At 41.5% G+C, this 12,944-nt stretch overlaps 1 protein-coding gene across 1 annotated transcript; it reads left to right on the top strand.

Moving 5' to 3' along the window:
• The first annotated feature begins 722 nt into the window (after window positions 1-722).
• Window positions 723-5,029, top strand: LOC117410094 (E3 ubiquitin-protein ligase TRIM39-like). Its single transcript, XM_059021864.1, has 6 exons — window positions 723-1,392; window positions 2,051-2,390; window positions 2,785-2,880; window positions 2,960-3,193; window positions 3,464-3,614; window positions 4,143-5,029. Exons 1-6 carry the CDS (start codon window positions 1,130-1,132, stop codon window positions 4,688-4,690), a joined length of 1,632 nt encoding a protein of 543 aa, XP_058877847.1. The 5' UTR covers window positions 723-1,129; the 3' UTR covers window positions 4,691-5,029.
• Window positions 5,030-12,944: the final 7,915 nt, after the last annotated feature.

Below are 12,944 nucleotides of genomic sequence, written 5' to 3'. Positions count from 1 at the left end.
CATCATCGTGGGTACTTGCGTTTGATATCTACATATAAGAACATAAGAACATAAGAAAGTTTACAAACGAGAGGAGGCCATTCAGTCCATCTTGCTCGTTTGGTTGTTAGTAGCTTATTGATCCCAGAATCGCATCAAGCAGCTTCTTGAAGGATCCCATGGTGTCAGCTTCAACAACATTACTGGGCAGTTGGTTCCAGACCCTCACAATTCTCTGTGTAAAAAAGTGCCTCCTATTTTCTGTTCTGAATGCCCCTTTATCTAATCTCCATTTATGACCCCTGGTACTTTTTTCTTTTTTCAAGTCAAAGAAGTCCCCCGGGTTGACATTGTCAATACCTTTTAGGATTTTGAATGCTTGAATCAGATCGTCGCGTTTGTTCAAGACTGAACAGATTCAATTCTTTTAGCCTGTCTGCATACGACATGCCTTTTAAACCCGGGATAATTCTGGTTGTTCTTCTTTGCACTCTTTCTAGAGCAGCAATATCCTTTTTGTAAGGAGGTGACCAGAACTGAACACAATATTCTAGGTGAGGTCTTACTAATATGTATCTGTGTAGAAAACAAGCAGCGTCTGGAATAATATATATATATATATATATATATATATATATATATATATATATATATATATATTTATATATTTATTTATTTCACATTTACCTTCAGAACACAGTTTGTGCATGATATTTAAAAGCAGCTGTTGTACCTGTTCGGCGCGCATGACTCTGTTAAAAAGGCATTCTTTTTAGATCTGCTGTTTTAATGCAATGGAAAAGTCCCCAAACTGGAACGGCCGCATTGGTTTGGATAGAAGAGAGCGTGTTGGTGTTTTAATTCAAAGGCTTGATTAGCCTTCGTGCACGGATACACTTACCGAGCAGCGGGGGGATTCTGTCTCGCTGTATTTAAAGAAGCGCTTCGATGCATTTAATAACTGCGTATCAATGTGTTTTTATTTATTTATTTCATTTAAAACACACAGCAACACGACACGGTTGTTTTTCTGTTGCCAAACCCCGCCTCGCTGCACAGTGTTTGTGAACTCATTTCATAGCTCCGCTAGTCTGACTTCCTGCAGTTTTCAGTTTCGTTTCTCCAGCTTTCTCCCTGACGGACAGCAGCGATGGCGACAGCGGCGTCTCCAGAGGAGAAGTTCTCCTGCTCCGTGTGTCTGGACCTCTTCACCGAGCCCGCAACCATTCCGTGCGGACACAGCTTCTGTCTGGACTGTATCGGGAGCTACTGGGACCAGAGTGACCAAACCGGCGTGTACAGCTGCCCCCAGTGCCGGGAGACTTTCACTCCCAGGCCCGTTCTGCGCAAAAGCAACGTCCTTAACGAACTGGTGGAGGAATTGAAGAAAACGAGAAGACTCGACTCGAAAAGGTATGTACTGTACCTGTGCTATAGCCCTCTGATAGTACTAAAGAAAATATATTCTCGAAATAGGCGAGCTGGTTGTAACTTTGACGCGCAGTGACAGCCTCTGCAAACTACTTCAGTTCTGATACTGTGTTTGGAACAAAGCGGAACCCACATCACGTGTGTTGCGTTCAGAAGCTTTGTCTGAAATATCTCTGCGTGTTTAAAATGTGATATGTATTTTTCATTGGGGGATTTTGAATGTATTGTGGCGAATCTCTGTTCCCGGAAGCAGGAGCTTCTCACAGGCGGAGGTCTGACGCGGGCCCGGGACCTCCCGCTTTGAAGCATAGCGCCGATCCCGCTGTACAAAACAGGAGCAGAGATCAGGCTTATGTCGTCATGTTTAGATTGCGTCACCTACCATCCCTGACCCCTAACCCTGTGCACGCTACAGTATTTCAAAACTTGGTGTGAATTTTATGGTTTGCAAAAATGAATGTAACTTTTATTATGATATAATGTGTAATGCATGTTTAACATTTCAAAGGGATTCATTCACGCGATTTCTGCAGGACCTTGTACTCGATATACTGCATTACACACACTGCATTGTCGATATGAAGTCCCGTTGGTGTTTTAAAATGCTTGAACGCGTTGTTTTCCGTGTTATTTTATTAAGGGAACCCCCCGCTCCCGCTCCTGTCTCTGCTGAGCTCGGAGACGTGCCTTGTGATTTCTGCCCCAGCGAGATAAAGCGCAGAGCGGTCAGGTCGTGTTTGATGTGCCTGTGCTCGTACTGCGAAGCGCACCTGCAGCCACACTACGAGACCGCGGGGTTGAAGAGGCACGCGCTGGTCCAGCCTCTCAGAGATTTGGAGCAGAAGCTTTGCAAACAGCACCAGAGATTGCTGGAGCTTTACTGCACAACCGATCAGAGTTGTATCTGCGCGCTGTGCATAGACAGCGACCACTCGGACCATTCAATTGTCTCATCAGCGAAAGGGAGGGCGGAGAAAAAGGTACACTGTTTAAACTAGAGTGTCAAGGCTTCCTATACTGTGTACAGTGTGTTGAATCCCTTGTACACATTTCATAGTGGTCTACTTTTCATGGTATAATGTTTGAAATGCAATTGCTGTATTTTTATATACTACTGTAAACATATATGTGAATGTTAGAAACACGCTGGTCCAGCCAATGTTTATTATTATTATTATTATTATTATTATTATTATTATTATTATTATTATTATTATTATTATTATTATTAAATGCTTTTCCAAATCAATCATATCATGTACATTACCATTATAATAATAATAGCACAGTATTTTTAGTGTTTCAGTTTGACGGTATTGCTTCAGTAATATTGCATCGCTGTGTATCTGTTTCTGCCCATCTTGTTCTGTGCAGAAGGAGCTGGGGGAGAGACAGGCAGAAATAGAAAATCTCATTGAAGAGAGACTGAAAGAGCTGGAGAGACTGAATCAGGCTGTGGAGTCTCTCAAGGTGAGTGCGAGAACAGTCTAACAAAGACATGGTATTGTCAGGGGAGGCGTGTCACTGATCCCCTCCCTCCTCTAACTAGCTCTCGGCACACAAGGAAAGGGCTGAAAGCGAGCAGGTCCTGTCTGAGCTGATCCGCTCCATTGAGAGAATCAGGACAGAGGTGGGAGAGCTGATTGGAGCTAAAGAGAAGGCTGCAGTGAGTCTGGCCGACGAGCAAAGGGAACAACTGGAGCAGGAGATCCAGAAGCTGAGAAAGAGGAAGGCTGAGATGGAGCAGCTTTCTGAGACAGAGGATCACATCCACTTTCTGCAGGTCAGACCACGTTTCAATGCAGATGCACTGAATGGGGGTTCAGTATCTGGACTTTTAAACACACTGCTGTTTGTTTTTACGATGGGGTTTATCTAGCTCAAAGCACGGTCAATGCTTGTGTTCAGTTTGGTCGCTGGTCTTTCTGTAAGATTCTGGGGTCCTCCTGATTATTTCCTGTACACACTGAAAGACCTCCCCAGCTGCTCAGTCCAGTGTTGCAGCCCCTGTGCTGCTTGGCTGATGAATCCTTTTCTCCACACTCCCCTGTAGAGTTTCCAGTCTGTCTGCGCCCCTCCTGCTGCTCAGCAGCTCTTTGATAACATAGACGACTCTTTCTGGACTCTGAGGAAAGCTGTGTCTCGACTCAAAGACCATGTTGAGGGATTCTGGAAGGTGGAGTTGATGAAAGCAACTATAGCAGGTTGGTGCAATACATATGTGAGCCGCATCGTCTTTTTCTTCCTCTTCGTCTTTGTCTTCATCTTCATCTTCTTCCTCTTCCTCTTCTTCTTCCTCTTCTTCCATTAGATGGAGTTGAGTACCTGCTTTCAGATCATTATTACTGAATTTATGAAGAATACCGTGAGAGTTGTTTTGTGTTTTCAGAAGGGCCACAATATGAAAATAACAAGTTCCAATGTTTTCATCATCATACTGTCTGTAGTACAGTAACACCCTTCTCCATTCCACTCTCAAACACATAATCAGAACACTAGGCTTTTCATGAGGGGTCAATTTTTCATCTGCAGACAGAATAAAAGTCTAACTTATACCTGGAGAATCGCCTATCCAATTCTGTGAAAACCTGACAAGGAATTTCTCCAGCATTGAGTATATTTTCGATTTTTCCAAGTGCTCTTGTTTTTATATCTGTGGAGCAGGATGTTTGTATCTCACATGGTCAGTGTATTATATTGTATATGTTTTACCCCCACACTCTGCTCCACAGTTGACGTGACTCTGGACCCTGATACAGCACAGGCCTATCTCATCCTGTCTAAGGATGGAAAACAAGTCAACCATGGGAATATACGACAGCCTCTCCCTGAGAATCCAAAGAGATTTGATATGAAGATCTATGTCCTGGGCAGGGAGGGCTTCACCTCAGGGAGACACTACTGGGAGGTGGAGGTAGGGGAGAAGATATACTGGGCACTCGGAGTCACCAGAGAGTCTTCTCAGAGGAAGTGGTCTTTCACTGTGAAACCCCAGCAGGGATTCTGGGTTATTAGGTGGAATGAAGAAAATAATCAGTTCAGTGCTGTCACTGACCCCCGGACTCCCCTCCCCATGAGCCCGAAGCCCCGGAAGCTGGGGGTGTATCTGGATTATGAGGGAGGGCAGCTCTCCTTTTACAATGTGGAGACCAGATCTCACATCTACACTTTCACTGACACCTTCACTGAGAAACTCTATCCATTCTTTTGTCCTGGTCTTTATTATGATGGTAAAAACGCAGCTCCACTGATCATCTGCCCGCATATCTGCACAGATTAATACAGATTACCAGCACGAGGAACATGATCACTGGTCCCTCCTTTCTTGTGTTGAAGAAATTAGATTGCCTTGTTTTTTTAATACTTTTTTGAGACATGCAAGTATTTAAAAGAAAAAAAAAGATTGCTAAAGCTAAACTGAGCAAAGAACGTTGATTTACACCCTTGTTTAGCGCAAGAAAAACAGTTACTACTTACTACTAAAAAACGAATATCTTGTCCCATTTTGTCCACCAGGTGGGGGTGTTGCTCTGTGTAAGATGAATAATAACACTTGTTTATTGTGAGTTTTTATTTTTGAGAGACTGCATGAATGAAATAAATGTAATTTACTATACAATAGGAAGGGGGATCCATTTTTGTGTGACACTAGCATTGTGTAGCCAGTGCTATTGTCCCTCACCTTCCTATAGTGCTAAATTTAAAAAAAACACTTTTAAAGCAGTTCATTCTGGTTTGTTTTAACAGCATTTATTCAAGAATAGGGATCTTCAGAGGTGACTGTAATCTCTTTCTCTTATTAATACACGCTGTTTGTGATTCAGTCATTCTGAGTGCTTCTGGGTTCTGCAGCTCAACCAATATTGAGTTCTTATCATTTTCAATCTGCCTTTACCTGGCTGTGAGCTGCTGTGATCTCGTCTGGAGAATCCTAACAGCCGGGCGCTGGACTGCCTTCCTCACTCCATTCAAGTCTATATAGCGAGTGGGCGGGGCTGACAGAGTTGAAAGGTCACGCTGTCACGTGATGTGAATGGAACGTGCAAGGCTGGCAGTTCGGATTCTCCAGACCAGCTCCCAGCAGATCAGGTAAAGGCAGATTTAGTTAAATAAGATATTGGAGGAGCTACAGAACCCAGAAGCACTCAGAATGATTGAATCAAAGCACCACAGAATCGAGCTCGAAGCTACACACTGTAGTGTGGAGTAGTGGTTAGGGGCTCTGGACTCTTGACCCGAGGGTCGTGGCTTCAATCCCAGGTAGGGGACACTGCTGCTGTACCCTTGAGCAAGGTACTTTACCTAGATTGCTCCAGTAAAAACCCAACTGTATAAATGGGTATGTATGTAAAAAATAATGTGTAAAAAAATTATGGAATTGTATGTAAAAATAATGTGCTATCTTGTAACAATTGTAAGTCACCCTGGATAAGGGCGTCTGCTAAGAAATAAATAATAATAATGATTTGTTTCCCTCAGTCTTCATTTCTTCCGTCTGTGTTTGTCAAACTGTACGCTGGCATACTGGACCTCTCCCATAACTGAGACCTGCAAATGAATAAAAAATATATATATATATATATATACACAATGGGATTTCTCACTGGAGGAGACTTATATATATATATATAAAAGGAAAACTGCTGTGTACCAAAATGATCAGTAAATAAAAGAAAAAAGAGAAAAGGATATTTCAGGTCCTTAAAAAGGTAGAATAATTGATTACAAATCAATTATCAGGACGTTTCAGACTACAAGTCCTTCATCGACTGAATACAAAAAAACAGTGCTTTAAGAAGTTGATAAAAAAACCAAACAAGTAGTCTTTTAAACAAAATTCCAGAATGTTGATGACGTTGATGATTCCAAATGGCTCCAAAGTGCCTAGTTTGAAACTAAGTTCCTTTCAATATCCAGTGAGAAATCACATAGTAGGAGAAATTAAGACAGCAACTCCCAGCAAGTTCAAAGCCTCAAGGAATTCTCAATAAAAGCAACATATTCTTTATTCTAACATATTTTAAACCACAGTAAACATAATAATGGCTTATGCTTTTCGACCCATACGTCTTCCTGCAGAGCACGATAGAGATTTTGAACAAGGGAGGAGCCACCTCCCTCTAAATAGCATGCATAACAGTCGTTATTATGTATATTATATATAGTTACACTAGTTTGGGCGTTTCTCTTGCTTTCCACATGTACTGCTCTGCCAGTGTTGGGTCCCTCCAAGCGTTTCACTCCAGGACAGTTTTCCTCTCTGTTCTTTCCTGTGAATGAAGAGTTGGGATGAGTATTGCTGCTTGATAAAGAGCAGGGGCAGTTAATCCTGCATGAATCTGTACAGCCCCTTATCACCCTGTCCTGCTGTGTGCTGTGCTCATCGGTCCAGTTATCATAAAGCACTAACTAGCCCTCAACCTCAGGCATTCACAGAGCAGTAAACTCAAGCTCAGGGAACGCGGAGATGTTTTGTGTGGCTTAGAACTTGGTTTCAGAAGACTGTGGGGCCACTGCGCGGCACACCAGGCAGGGAGACTTGGGGTTTGATACAGCAAACCTCAAACTAGGTCTCCCGGGGGACGGGGGTCTCCTGGAACCAGGTTTCAAGCCACCGCTGTTCCTGAAAAAAAGTGGCCTCAGCTGATTCCAGTGATTCTGCCTCGACAGCATGACTAGATAACCCTGGGCAGCCCCTTCCGTCACCTCACCCCTCTCTGTGTGGAGAAGAGGTTTCTCCTGCCCTCTGTCTCCTCAGTCTAAATGGCGACTTCAGGGTCTGGACGAACGGAGGCTTCATTCATTGGTTTAATTAAATCATTTAGAACAGGGGGTTGGAACAAAGACCAGGAGTGGAACTGCCCTCCAGGACCGTGACTCACTCCACAGATTCTTTACCGGGTTTGAGAGACAGCGTTCAGGCTTGCTTAAGTACTCCTGTAAGTCACCTGTGTCGGATGCTCTTTTGCACAGAAGAATCGCTAGTATTGTCGCGCCCGCGAGAAGAAGGGAGGAGACTAAGAGGACTGCGTAAAACCAAACGCAGTTTCCAGCTTTGTCTAGACGCAAAAAAAGAAGCGTTAAGAAACGTCACACTAACATACAAAGACAGACGGTACAAAGTCATACCTTGTTGTATTCTAGTAAGATTATGATTCGCACTTACTACTGCAAAGTGCACTGTGTTTAAAAATGAATCTTGCATTGCAACCCTGTGCTGTGACACCTGTGTGAGTCGCCTGGGATAAAGGCGTCTGCCAATAATAATAATAATAATAATAATAATAATAATAATAATAATAATAATAATAATAATAATAATAATAATAATAATAATAATAATAATAATGTGAAGTAGTATGGAGTAGTGGTTAGGGCTCTGGACTCTTGACCGGAGGGTCGTGGGTTCAATCCCAGGTGGGGGACACTGCTGCTGTACCCTTGAGCAAGGTACTTTACCTAGATTGCTCCAGTAAAAAACCCAACTTTATTATTATTATTTGTTTATTTAGCAGACGCCTTTATCCAAGGCGACTTACAGAGACTAGGGTGTGTGAACTATGCATCAGCTGCAGAGTCACTTACAACTACGTCTCACCAGAAAGACGGAGCACAAGGAGGTTAAGTGACATGCTCAGGCTCACACAACGAGTCAGTGGCTGAGGTGGGATTTGAACCGGGGACCTTCTGGTTACAAGCCCTTTTCTTTAACCACTGGACCACACAGCCTCCTACCAGCTGTAAAAATGGGTAATTGTATGTAAAAATAATGTGATATCTTGTAACAATTGTAAGTCGCCCTGGATAAGGGCGTCTGCTAAGAAATAAATAATAATAATAATAATAATAATAATAATAATAATAATAATAATAATAATAATAATAATAATAATAATAATAATACCAAAAAAATACTTACAAAGACTGGTATGCTAAATAATGCGCATTTAAACCACGTGGTTGCTATTCGTAATCACGTTTTCAAATTGCCATGATCACGTGAATAGGGGATTATCTGTATTACATACCAGTCTTTGTATGTCGTTTTTTTTATTGGACCAAGTATCAAAAAACACACTCAACATACACATGAAATATAAGCTCCAATGGCATTCTATAATGACGTATCTATTGACTGTCAATTACGAATAGTCAATGAATTATTTTGCTCTTATCTGCCCCCTATTTTACTGCATTTAATCCTGTACTTCAGAATACTGTAATCTGCCAAGTGTTTAACCTGTAGTACTTTGTATTTAATCATATCCTGATGTAACTATCACTATTTAATCATATCCTGATGTAACTATCACTATTATCTGCTGTATTATTGAATTGTGGTTTGTCACACTTGAACAAAAATTATTGTATTTCTTGCTCTTATTGTATTACTTGTATTGTAACACTTGAAATGTATTTGCTTACGATTGTAAGTCGCCCTGGATAAGGGCGTCTGCTAAGAAATAAATAATAATATAAAAAATAATAATAATGGTTAATTGCGTGTTAATGCAATACTTATTGATGACGTTCAAAATAAAGCGACATAAACCAATCTAGACAGACAGACAGACTGACTGTCTGACTGACTACCTGTATTCCTCTTCTGGGCGGTTCTGCTGATTCGGACCCCGGCCTCCGTCTCCGCCACGCAGGTACACGGGGCTCCGCGGCTCCACACATCAGCGGCGACCGAAATCTGGTTCCTGAGGAAGAAGGAATGAGACCTGTCGGTCTCGGAGGAGTTCAGAGAGCCGGAGTCGCTCAGTCCCGGGTCGACTCGGCCGGAGATGTTCCAGTAGAGGCGGGTCTGAGCGGAGATGGGCCCGTAGAGCAAACACACGAGAGCGGCGGAGGCGCTGGAGTCCGAGTCGGGCTGGGAGAGGAGAACCATTGAAGCGGGGGCGGGAGAGCGCTCTGTGAGAGAGGGGGGGGGGCGCGGTTACAATTGTAATTTAAGTTGTATATATTTTAAATATATAGGTCTAGTGATTTATATAAAAAGGCAACGCCATATACATGACATGAACAATACAAATCTCGCTTTCCAAACTAAATGCAAATTCAAAGGCAAACGTTTCCACTAGAAATCTTTCTCAGGGTCTAAAGTGTAAATTCAATGGCAAACGTTTCCACTAGAAGTCTTTCTCAGGGTCTTCAGTGTAAATTCAACGGCAAACGTTTCCACTAGAAGTCTTTCTCAGCGTCTTCAACAGAGCTCGTCAAAAGTAACCACGACACATTGTGATGTGAAATACGCAACACGGGCGATTCTGTATTGTAACTTGATCGCTTATGAGTTTAACACTTTGCATTCGGTCGCTATGCGCCATATTATCAGAAGAGGCTTGCCTACCCGTTACTAGGAGCGTGGATCCATCTCCAGTATAGATCATGACGTTCTTGCTGTAGGCGCAGTAATAGATGGCAGAGTCCTGCGTTTCCACCCGTCCCAATGTCAGGTTGCATTGCTTGTCTCTGGGACCTGCAGAGAAATACCAAGTACACCAAGGGGACCAGCAACTGGCGTGAGAGGGTTTGATAGCTCTGAGTGGAGAATAATAACTATAGGAGTTTGAGTTATGAGCTCAGTGAACTATGGGCAGCAGTGTGGAGTAGTGGTTAGGGCTCTGGACTTTTGACCGGAGAGCCAGCTGCCCAACGTTTCGATATGTTGTCCGTATCTTTCTCAAGAGAGCCTGGTGTTTGAATCAAAACATTAGAGGTGTTTCTAGGTGTTTGACGGCATGACAACGACTTGTTATTGTTTATATTCAAATCCATGATTTATTCTTACATGATGTCATGGTGTTCTATATATTGTGACATCATTTTTATTTCTATCTTTGAATCTGTATTAATTCTAATTAACACCACTTTATATAAACTTATATTTTTATTATATCATGCAATGCTGGCTCTGAGGATCAGTCTTGATTTGGCCTCCCCAGCGCATCAGCATGCACAACTTTTGAAGGAATTTTGTTTATTTGTTTAAATTTTATATATTTATTGAAGTTAATTAGTTCATTCTTTTCTATTGAGTCCCGCTCTCGTCATCGTGTTCAGTCTATTTATCCATTTACTTTCTTTTATTCTTCTGTATGTCGCATAAATGTATGTATGTGTGTGTGTATATATATATATATATATATATATATATATATATATATATATATATATATATATATATATATATATATATATATGCGTCGGAATCGAATAAATGTAATCTGGTTAAGTTTCAATTATGGGTCATTCAGAGTCTTAATTGTGCTTCGTCTACAATCGCTGATGAGCAGCAACAGAATTCGTTTTGTATTTCCCAGCCTTACACACCTGCCTGTGTCCCGTTTCTCCTTGCGGTGTGGTCTGCGAGAGGCACCAGTGAGGCGGGGCGGCTCGGCACGATTTTGTATCAGGTGACGTGGAAGCAGAATCCGTTCACCTGCTCGATGCTGCACGATAAGTTCACAGCGCTGCCAACTTCCGCTCTCAGAAAAGGTGGCGATTGGGTTACTATCGAGCACGCACCTGCAATGTAATAATTCAAATTAAGGTTGTATATTTTTTTCATGCTTATCAATTTCCGATTTCCGTGGTTAGGGTTCTGAACTCTTGACCGGAGGGTCGTGGGTTCAATCCCAGGTGGGGGACACTGCTGCTGTTAACTTGAGCAAGGTACTTTACCTAGATTGCTCCAGTGATATCTTGTACCAATTATAAGTCGCCCTGGATAAGGGCGTCTGCTAAGAAATCAATAATAATAATAATTCAGGAACCTGGCACCTGGTTTGGTTTGCTTCCTTCCTGGTAAATGATTGAACACAGAGCTGCACGGTTTCTTTAAAATGTCTTCAATGAAAAAGACACTGGCTGCATCAAAGATCAGAAATATATTTCTGCTAACGATTGCTCTGTCCGGTAAGAAGGGGACATTTCACATGTCTGTTATATATATATATATATATATATATATATATATATATATATATATATATATATATATATATATATATATATATATGTTTTTATTTTGTTTGTTAATTCACTGATACTGAAAACGGGATGTCTTTAAAAGGTGGACATTATTATTATTATTATTTATTTCTGAGCAGACGCCCTTATCCAGGGCGACTTACAATTGTTACAAGATATCACATTATTTTTACATACAATTCCCCATTTATACAGTCGGGTTTTTACTAGAGCAATCTAGGTAAAGTGCCTTGCTCAAGGGTACAGCAGCAGTGTCCCCCACCTGGGATTGAACCCACGACCCTCCTGTCAAGAGTCCAGAGCCCTAACCACTACTCCACACTGATGCCACACTGATATGTTTGATAGTGAAATATCTTGCTATTTTTAGACTGCGAAAGCCACGAAACACACTTACCGTGAAAAAAGCCCTACTGATAATTAATAAAAGGTGGTAACTATTTCAATAAACATTTTTCAGATGAGACGTAAATCAAACAAGCTCCTATTGGAAGTGACTCTGCAGTAGCAGCAGCAGTTGTTGATGATGCAGAGTTCACCCCCCTAGTCTCTGTAAATCGCTTTGGATAAAAGTGTCTGTTAAATGACTAATTTAATAATAATAATTAATAAACAAATTACCTTTAAGGATGACCGACAACAAAACTAGACTGTGCAACATGGCTTCAGCTTCGTTCTGAAAGTGGCTGTGACAGCATGTATTAATTATAACGCATAATGCTTTTTTTTGAGTACCAGGCAGTCTGTTGCTCGGAAGTCTGCGTTTCTCAATAAGCGTTGTGGTCAGTGGTCATCTGGACCAAGCCCCTGGTCTTGAAGTGACTCTCTGATGCATGTCTTGGAAATGTACGCAGAATCTGCTTTGAGAAATTGTCTAGTGGTTTGGTTTGCAGATGCAAAGACAGGCTGAGACAGAGAATTAAAAAAAAAAAGTTGTGAAGTTAGACGGTTGCTGAACTTCCGGAGCACAAACTGAAATGTTTCCACTGGGCTTGCGAAGCGTTGAAAATAAGAACAGGGTGCAGGAAAGTGAAAGTAAAGAAAGAGACACACGGGTACCACAAGCGTGGGGTTATCAACCAATCAATCAATCAATCAATCAATCAATCAATCAATCGACCAACCAATCAATCAATCAACCAGTCAATGAACCAATCAATCAATGAACCAATCAAGCAATCAAGGAATCAATCAATCAATCAACCGATCAATCAATCAATCAATCAACCAATCAACCAATCAACCAATCAATCAATCAATCGAACAACCAATCAATAAATCAACCAATCAATTAACCAATCAATCAATCAAGGAATCAACCAATGAACCAATCAAGGAATCAACCAACCAATAAATCAATAAACTCATCAATCAATCAAACAAACCAATCATCAGACCAATTAACCAATCAACCAATCGATAAATGAACCAATCAACCAATCAATGAAACAACCAATTTTATATCTGGTTTATATTGCTGGGATGGGGGATGGATGATGTCACTGACAGGCTGGTTTATATTGCTGGGATGGGGG

Source organism: Acipenser ruthenus, unplaced genomic scaffold (assembly GCF_902713425.1).
Source record: "Acipenser ruthenus unplaced genomic scaffold, fAciRut3.2 maternal haplotype, whole genome shotgun sequence".
Lineage (NCBI taxonomy): Eukaryota > Metazoa > Chordata > Actinopteri > Acipenseriformes > Acipenseridae > Acipenser > Acipenser ruthenus.
The sequence above is the reverse complement of the archived record's forward strand: the minus strand, read 5'-3'. Positions and strand labels throughout refer to the sequence as shown.

What these genes read in the sequence shown, in the direction of transcription:
- LOC117410094 (XM_059021864.1), top strand. Translation starts at nt 1,130, where the DNA reads ATGGCGACAGCGGCGTCTCCAGAGGAGAAGTTCTCCTGCTCCGTGTGT. An exon ending in AAGGGAGGGCGGAGAAAAAG is followed by an intron (nt 2,391 to 2,784) that starts GTACACTGTTTA and finishes TGTTCTGTGCAG; the next exon opens with AAGGAGCTGGGGGAGAGACA. An exon ending in GATGAAAGCAACTATAGCAG is followed by an intron (nt 3,615 to 4,142) that starts GTTGGTGCAATA and finishes TCTGCTCCACAG; the next exon opens with TTGACGTGACTCTGGACCCT.